Source organism: Pungitius pungitius, chromosome 8 (assembly GCF_949316345.1).
Source record: "Pungitius pungitius chromosome 8, fPunPun2.1, whole genome shotgun sequence".
Classification (NCBI taxonomy): Eukaryota; Metazoa; Chordata; class Actinopteri; order Perciformes; family Gasterosteidae; genus Pungitius; species Pungitius pungitius.
The window spans coordinates 16,223,588-16,233,074 of record NC_084907.1 but is presented as its reverse complement, the minus strand read 5'-3'; the positions used below and the strand labels follow the sequence as shown (position 1 = coordinate 16,233,074).

The 9,487-nt window shown below is 41.6% G+C and overlaps 1 protein-coding gene across 2 annotated transcripts; it reads left to right on the top strand.

Moving 5' to 3' along the window:
• Positions 1-362: 362 nt before the first annotated feature.
• On the top strand, positions 363-7,978 carry mdm4 (MDM4 regulator of p53). Of its 2 annotated transcripts, none has more exons than XM_037490506.2 (11): positions 363-543; positions 1,123-1,210; positions 1,313-1,387; positions 2,022-2,155; positions 2,679-2,728; positions 3,132-3,196; positions 4,441-4,537; positions 4,613-4,773; positions 4,949-5,128; positions 5,514-5,582; positions 5,663-7,978. In XM_037490506.2, exons 2-11 carry the CDS (start codon positions 1,139-1,141, stop codon positions 6,230-6,232), a joined length of 1,473 nt encoding a protein of 490 aa, XP_037346403.2. In that variant the 5' UTR covers positions 363-543; positions 1,123-1,138; the 3' UTR covers positions 6,233-7,978. The 2 variants fall into 2 exon arrangements, with proteins under 2 accessions (XP_037346403.2, XP_037346402.2); XM_037490505.2 differs by having other exon boundaries at positions 4,934-5,128.
• The last annotated feature ends 1,509 nt before the right edge of the window (positions 7,979-9,487 follow it).

The window sequence follows — 9,487 nt, the reverse complement described above, 5'->3', positions numbered from 1 at the left end:
TAATACTCTAAGCAATTATGTGTTAAATAGTTTGTGCTGCTTGTAAGTTGTAAGTTTTCATTTTTAGGACAATATTACCACTGATATATTTTTAACAACATTTTTTTAACAACATCATTTGTAAATAGAAATATAAAATAGAAACATTAACACAGGCAAATTTTTCACAAACTAGTAACCAAAATATTTTTATCTGTAGTGGCCTTATATAACTTATATATTGTAAGGCACTGACATGATTACTGTCACTATCCCATTCTAAGAGAGCAGTAACGTTAAAGGAACACTTCTTCTAATGCCATCGGAGGATGTGCAATTACCGAACCCTAACAGCCGGGGGCGCTAAGCTCCTTGGCCCGCGTTATAATCCGGCCGGAAGTTGTTTAGTGACATTCATCGTTTTGAATCTGCAGTTTAGCGATGCTAACTGTGTTAGAGTGAGATAACGTTTAAAACCGCAATATTTAATAGGTATATATATTTACAAGATGTCGGCAGGTTGTTAAGGCATCAGTGCGTGTGGACCAATGTAGCAGCTGTGAGGTAACGTCAACTCCCCACGGTTAAACATTTTTAACGAACGTATTGTTCAGGAACTAGCTAACCTTAGCTAGCCCGCTATGCACGCTAACCTCAGCGCCGTCGTTACATTAACTTAGCTAGGTTAGCTAACACGCTTGCTAGTAGCCATAGCAGGTTTATTACCCATCAATGCTAACGTTACACAGATTTTCCAGTCGACATGCTACTCAGTAGCTTGAAACTTTAGCCCATGCATTCTCTTTTTAAATAATATTACATCCAACTAACGTTAGCAATCTCGCCCGTTCTGGAAGTTTGGCCTTGTATTTTGAAGAAAGCGGTTAACGTTAACGGTCGAAAAGTTAGCGTTAAACTATCCAGGAAACTACCTGTCAAGCTTCTCAAACATGTTAGACTATTAAGGTTAAATTGAATTTTGTTTCACAATTCAAGCTTAACTTAACGTTATATTTATTTGTCAAATTGGCCTTGTGTTGCCATTTCGTTTAACGTTCGCTAAGGGAGGATGATGATAATACAGATGCTGATTGCGATTGGGGGAAATTATTTAATCTGACATTTTATGATTCTGTATTTCAGACTTTATTCGTTTACAATGAGCTCCCTCTCAGCACAGCTTCCGGCATCCAGCCCCTCATGCAGGACACTACCTGGAGATGGGAATCAGGTACAGTTAGAGTAATAACATAATCAGCTGCCTGTCAATTATCCAACATTACATCCAGATCATAATAAGGGCAATGTTGTGGCACTGCTCTTTACTCACCAGGTACAACCAAAAGCCCCTCTCCTGCAAATTCTCCGTGTTGCTGGAGCGAAGGAAGACGTGTTCACTCTCAAAGAGGTGAGCTCTTCAGTGAAATGTCACGTTTTTTTGATAGTATGCAGCCTATATTACTAGATAACACTAAGGCAGGGTTGTCCAAACTTTTTTTTTTCCTGAGGGACACATACAGAAAAATAGATGAAGGACTGGGCCACTCACTTGATTGGTTCTTAGGGTGCTGAACTCCCTTCATTGTACTGTATGGAGGGAGAGACAAGAAGAAAAATGGATATTTCAAGCTTATTACACAAAGAAATTATTGGGATTGTTATCACATCAACGTTTGTTAAAACATTTCATTAATTGACTGAATTTATTTAGTAATTGGGCTTATTGACAAATTAAAACTGTCCGTATATTTTTAACTTGCCTGTAATGGGAAGAATGTTGCACTCGTGGGAGCAGCGATGCTGAGCTTTGGTCCGACGGACAGCTGGCAGGTCAGGAGTACGTTTGGTGGTTGAGATGCAAAGGACGTCCCGGACTGTCAGACATTCTGGTTCTCAGTGTGCATTTGCGCCTGCACTAAGGTGTTATCTGAGAAGTGGTCATTCCAGTTTTCAGTGGATTCTTGTACTGGGTTCTGTTCTCAAAGGTAAAAGTTTGCCCTGTCGGTACCTTGTCGTTTCTAATATTCAGTATTTTTTTGTAGGTGATGCACTACTTGGGTCAGTACATCATGGGGAAGCAACTCTACGACAAACAGAGGCAGCACATAGTCCACTGTCAGGATGACCCTTTGGGAGAACTATTGGAGGTGGAGAGCTTCTCTGTAAAAAACCCAAGGTAATTTACCCACATCAAAAATAGTCAACACCAGGGTTGCAAAATTCTGGGATTATTCAAAGTTGGAAACTTAAACTGGAAATTTAACTGTATTTACCTTGTCATAAGCAGACATGCACGCAATCATTTCTATTACAACTTAATACATGTATTATTAAAATGAACATGGCTTAAGCTTAAGTTAATCAATATCCTAGGTAATGACAAAGACGTTCAAAAACAACAGATGGTTTTATGTTTAGGTTTCTGGTAGACAATGTTCCCAACCAGCTGCATCCAGGGTCCAGCTGAGCTAGGCGCGCATAGTCTCAACTACAAGTTCCCTGTTATAGGCTTTTGCAAAAAAACGTATGCACTTTTTTCTTCCGAGCCAAAATTCCAGTTAACTTTCCGGGAATTTAATGGAACATTTACGCTCCTTTGCAACCCTAGTAAACACTCTTTGTAACACTTGAGTACATGTACAAACATATACATCGAAAAGACTGAGGTCCATTCTTAATCTCATGTTCTCTTTTTACAGCCCAGTGTATGAAATGCTCAAGAAATACTTAGTTGTGCTTGGTTGTTCTGGTAAGTGATGCATTTCTTTTCTATTTATTTATGTGAAATAATGATCATATCCGGGACTGTATAAATATATTTTTCATCTTCTTAGTTCATTACGTGTGTGTATGTGTATGACGACTTGTAATTAAATTGTGTCTTGTTCTTTTGTGATAAGAAAGCTTCTTTAACATGTTTTTTCATTGAAGATCCCTGGGTGTATGGTGATTATTTGTACTTGTAATGCAAATCCAGCTTTCTTTTTACATACTTTGCGTGCGTGTGATAGTTTTTGCATCTCTTGGGGATGCGGGGAGCAGAACTATGCCATTTTCCAGAGAAAAGAAGGCATTAGTGTGAGAGTGTATTATACTATAATTTAAGGGTGGGAATGTCCTTTTTCTGTTACTGTGTCTCATCTGAAATGCAGACGCTGCAGAGAATCTTTCTGTGGGCCGTGAATGTGTAGAGGGCGGAGTGGAGGATCGTGGTCAGGTAAAACCGAAACATGGTGCTAAGGAGAAACAGAGCCCCCCCCCAACCTTTCTCACCTCATTACACACAACACTTGTGAATACCAAGAGACAGGACTGGCAGGCTAAGTTCAAAGCAGTCAGTGAATAATAGACGTCTTTCATAACAAGCACTAATCACAGTGCTTGACCAGGTAGCTGCAAGTCACAAAGACTAAAGCAAACTGCTGTCTGCTTGTGTGTAATGAGGAGGGAGGGTCAGGACTGCTGTCTTCGTTGGTGTGCATTTGTACAGAGTGGCACCGTCTCTGTACAGCCCCATCCTTAGTTTGGTCTGGTGGTACTCTAGCAATCCACCAGCACCACCGGGTGGATGGGGGGCAGAGTCACCCTCTCTGTCTGTGTCAGAGTTCACATCTCTGCTCCAAAACTGGAGGATCACAGCTCCTGATCCAGCCGCAGGCCTAGCGATAACCCACCCCTGTGTTCCTTTACCCTTCTTTCCGACCACCTCCCCAAATCCACATTGAATCACCGTCTTATGTGTCAGACTTTGTCTTAAAGGCCTCTTTTTGCGCTTCAGTCCAATGTTAGTCTTTAGTCAGGGGCTGTATGAATCAAATGATTCATGGCACTATATTTCAATTCACTGACCATATGAAAACCATCTCACAGTTGTTATCAGATTCATGATTTTTCTTTCAATAATACATGTATTCTCTATCAGCTGTGTTAGACATAAGATGCATTTTTCTTCAGTTTCCTTTCTTAAATCTAATGCTGCTTTGATGTCCATATCACATAATGATTAAATTCTCTAAAGATCTAATAATCTTGAATTGTTTCTATACTGTACAATATATATTTTTGTACAACTCTCATGGCTCCCTTAAAATGATCCATTACTTAAGTCATATTTTTTAGTTTGCACATATTACATATTGGAACAGTTTTTACTGGACTGTAACTAGATTTGTAACAACTTTGAGGCACTTATTCCATTTACTGTGTTAATTAGCACACTGGCTTTTCTTACCCCATCTAGTCATCTCTGTGTTTTACCCTCTCCAAGGTTTTGGTGCACTTATTGTATCCTAAATGTGTAATTACCTCCCTCCCCATTGCTCCATACCCTAACTGCCCAACCCCCTTTTTCCTCTACAACAACCACATACCCAGAGGCCATCTTGAAAGGGAGCTGTGAGTCCTCCAAGTACCCAGTTATGGCTCCGTTTTCTTATTTTTGTCGTTCACATTTCCCTCTAGATGTGTGGAGGTGTGGTCAAAGCAGGGCTGGAGACTAGCATTGACAGGCCTCTACTGCAGACCCCCTCCCAGCGACGACCCCGGGAGCCAGACGATGGTAAGCAAACGCTTCCAAATATGCCAAGGAAAAGACTTGAATAATGCAGAATTTAACAGTTTAACTCCCTTCCAGATGCCCTCGAAGACCTGCCACGGTCAGCCTGCAAAAGGCCCAAACTAGATGTTTCTTTGGACGAGTGGGACCTTTCTGGCCTTCCCTGGTGGTTTCTGGGTAATCTCCGTAGTAACTACAGCCGTAGGAGCAATGGCTCCACTGACATCCATACAAACCAAGTAAGAAACCTCATTTGTTGTTTTAATCTTCATCTAATCACATTAGCAACAGCTCGCTCAGGGTTAGTTGCGAGATTTCAAACTTAAAAGCAGACATAATTACTTGTGGGCAAATGGCGTGAATTGGAGAGTAACAGTGGTGGTCTGACTGATGTGTCAGCTATCTCCTGCACAGGAGGAGGACACAGCCATTGTGTCTGACACTACCGACGACCTCTGGTTCTTGACCGAGGGCGGGAGTGAACAGGTGAGCGTGGAGATGAAGGAGGCGGCACTGGAGGAAGGGAGCAGTGGAGAAGCAGAGGCTCTGTCTGATGATGATGAAGGAGGGAGGGAGGAGAAAGCAGATCGAGAGGTAAGAGTTTGTTTAGGACTTCATAGGCCTAGCTCATATCATTTTTTAAATAAATATATATACACTGTAGGACAGGTGTGCCCACACTTTTCGACCAAGTCATGGCCATGTACCGCCCGGAGGGGGTGTAGTAGTCGGGCGAAAGAGTCTTGGTGGTAACCAAACGGAACAAAAGCACTGCACACCGTGAGTGCAAAACGAATCGGTATAAAACAACAGCAACAGCCTCTCATCTGTCAGAAGCGAGTGTCAGCCAGGGTTGCTTTTGAATGAAATTTAAATGTGTGCGTTGGTGAGCGATTATCGCTAATTGGCGCTACTAAGTTTTCCGTAAGTTGGCCGCGCATGCCTGGTGACCTGACCTGATTTTCATTTCCCCATCCAGATGCAGGAAGAGCCTGATGAAGACTCCCAGTGCCTAAGCGATGACACTGATACAGAAATCTCCACACAGGTTGGTTTTAGGTCTGGACTTTCTAGTATTGAAACTTAAACCAGGCAGATGTGTGACTTTGTATTTACCTTTCCCATTAGGATGCCTGGCAGTGCACAGAGTGCAAAAAGTATAACACACCTCTCCAGAGGTACTGTGTCCGCTGCTGGGCTCTCCGTAGGAACTGGTACAAAGATGTTCCTCGACTCGCCCATTCCCTTTCTGTTCCCGACATCCCAGCATGCAGCTCTCTCCCTACCAATGATGAGGAAGACGACAGTGATACGGGCATCGACATCCCAGACTGCAGCAGGACAGTCTCTGACCCTGTCATCCTGCCCTCCCACTCCACAGCTGACCGACCACTGCCCACTATGGCTACAGGTAAAGTCAAGGGTCCTTGGCCCTCCAGCTTCCACAAGGATGGGCAGCTCTCAGGAGGGGGGAGTCAGGACAACCCTGGCATGGAGATTGAAGATGAGAAACTTAGGGAACTGTTAGAGCCTTGCAAGCTGTGTCGAGTTCGACCACGCAACGGAAATATAATTCACGGACCTACAGCTCACCTTTTAACCTGTTTCCCATGTGCAAGAAAGCTACACAAGTTCCATGCTCCTTGTCCAGGATGCGGGATGATCATTCAAAACGTTATTAAGGCATTCGTAGTCTAAAAGGGACATGCGCACACCTGTTAGAGGCACTAGAACTCTACAAAAAACACAACCCATTTGACCAATGCATGCACTCTGGTTCACACTCTTCTCGTAGATACACACAACATGTGCACCTTACGCTTAAAAGTCAACACAAAATATAGCACTTGGTGAAGCTTGTTTTTGGTTGCATGATATATTCTGCATCACACATACTCAACTAGTTTTGGATGTGAAATCCTGGACATAATAGTTTGTCATACAGAATTGGTGCCAAATTTCAATAAGGCACATATAAAGGAAGACCTATTTATTTATTTATTAGAAGATCACCTAAAAGTGCATGTTCCTGTGAGCTATTTGATATCATGAAAGCTTGCTTTTTCTGACTGGATATTCCCATTGCTTTTCTTTCCCTTTTATTGTGCCATTTGAAACAAAGTATTGCTTGCTTTGTTTTTGTTTATTTTCGTTCCCCATATATTCCAGAAATGGAAAGAGCAGTGCAGGTATTAAACTAAACAAATAAATATTACTTTCTTGTTAACCTATTTAAAATCCTCCTAATATCCAAGGTATTGTTGCTCTGATATTTGAGTTATCAAGTCAAAATTGAAGTAAGAGCAGGAAAAAGCTTGTCGTCAACAGCTTCAGCTCCATGAAAGTATCCTCTTAAGACCTACTGTAATTTATGAATATGGGTGGCTTAAGTGCTCTTTCTCTGAACATTGTATTTTAATATGTAGAATTGAATTGATCCTGCTTGAGAATGCACAACTGGAGTATTTAATGTAATTCCCTTTTGGGGTAGTAATTTGAAGGTTATATATGTTCAATATTGTATTTACAATTCCCAATTCCACTGCTGAGAGTTTTGCCTGCAGTTATGTTCTATAATTGTTGCTGAACATATGCTAAATTTCTGTATATTTAGTATTTTATTTATTTATGACTTAGATTTGATTGATTAGATGACCACCACCACCTCTAATGAAGCAGGAAAAGGCTGCACTCATTACAGATCTCTAATGTGTAAATTTACATAAGACTTACTTTATGAAAGTTATACAGAGTCTTAAACTAAATAACTAAATGCAACATGTCAGAAAATGAATGTGGAGTACTTATTGGGAGTTGGAGGTTTGATTTCAGCGTTACACTGCCATGTAATGACGCAGAATCTTTATTTGTGTATCATAGATTTTATTTTAATGGGATATTTGAAGAATGTATTGCTGGTTCACGTAGATTTGATTTACTCTCTGTAAACATGTGAGCGGCCTAATTACACATAAAATGTATAGATGTCCGAGGACACAAAGCCTTTAACTCTAGGCTCGGCTTTAAAGAGGGAATATTACAGATCTTGGCTCTGTTCTTTACGTGCGTTAAACTTTTCTGCCAGCAGGTGGGGAGACCGCTGGTATCTGGTGTAGAGTACCAGTCGTAACATGGAAAGCATATATAGAGCATGCCTCTCGACGTGACTAGTCAGCACTGAGCTAGTGTAAGACCTATAGAAGCTATAATAGGTTAACAATGCCTGTTGTATTTATCGCCATAACTGTGCTTCAAGAAAAATAACTTGATTTAATTTCTCATAAAAAGCTTGCATATTATTGTGGTTCGGACTGACTTGTTACAGTTATTGACATTACGTGTTTAGTGTGCTCAAACATGGTACAGCTAATGTATTATTTTTGTTTTAACCTGTCAAGGAATTAAATTAGTTTTGTTAAACAATAAACAGTTGAGTTAATTGTTTCATTGAGTTGACCTGCTGTGAAGAGATAAGTGGGTGTTTTGGCTGAAGAATAAGTGATTGTGCGACAGGCCAGCTGTCGTGTGTGTCCTCTCCAACTTGACTGGGCCTCTCTGCTTACTCACTGTGCCTGTGTGTTTGTGACACTTCACTGTGTTGTTTTTTTGTAAAGCTCTTTGAAGCCAATGATAGGGCTAATCAGAGGGTGTGGTTTTAGGTTAAAACAATAATTACTATGATGACGTGTTGTAAAATTAATCAATTTCAAGTAAAAGTCCATAAATCATTTAAATGTTAAGAGTATTATCGGTTAGTTTTACTTTGACTATTAAAGGTAAAATTCTCCTTTATCAGAGGTTGGAACTGACTTGTATGAAGAATAACTCAAATAATTGCGGGGAAGTGGAAATACTCAAGCAAACCTATTTTGTTTAATCTGTACTCGAGTACAGTACCGAGAGACCGGACTACTTATTTACATTCCACCACGGGTCAGAATCCCGTTGCTGTCCTCCCTGTGACTTGCCCTACAGTATCAAGTGCTCGTGACGGCCATACTAAAATGCTTTCCCCACTTCCCTGAATGCCACACGGTTTGGTCCGCGGCGTCTGGCACGTCACGCAGAAGAAGAACGCTGCAACAGCTCTAGCTCTAGAACGCCACAGCCCAAGGAGTGGTAGGGGATCTGCATGTTTCCATGGCGACAGTACATCTATCCCAACACCCCAGAATAACTTGACACATTCTCCCATTATCCCCTGTTGCGTCTATGCAATACTTCCTTCAGAGAAAATGGTTACGATACAAGCTCTCTTAAACATAGCTCTCAAGTATAACTGGTTTATATTGTTGCTATAACTGGCTTTATTGTCCTTAAATGCACCTTTTATAATCAGACGCAGCATTTTTTCTCTTATGGGCTTTGAATCCCTGCATCCCTCCAATCTGTTTACCCTCCTTTGCTTCTTCCTGGTTGCATGTCTGGATAACGAACTGTATGTGTGTGGACAGGACTCTCCATTCGGACACGCACACACACTCCACACACACACACGCGCTTTCCCTCTGTTGTGTTCGGCTATTTGGTCACTCCAGAAACCAGGCTGCTAAATTCGTCCCGCTGCTGACATGGGAGAATGTCCACGGAGCCGAGGGTTCAAAATGAGAATTTTACAAAAGGAAGGAAATCTTGATGCGACACGCTAACATGAGATTTGAGGGTTCGGGCAGCAGGAGGTCTGACATGGAAGATGATCCACGGAAAGATGAATGGGTTCAGGGCATAGTTTCCACTCCCCATCTCACCACACTGCAGCCGTACACCACACCCCGAGCTTCAGAGAACCAATGCAGGTTGTGGTTTGTACTCGGTCAATGTCTCCGTGTAAATTGCCTTCAAATCCCACCGGATAGTGTTTATGGCGGCTTGGCTTTACCCTGTAAGATACCTTTCTGATTGACAGGAAATTATTATTTTAAACCTATTTTGAGTTACCACACAACCTGTGGC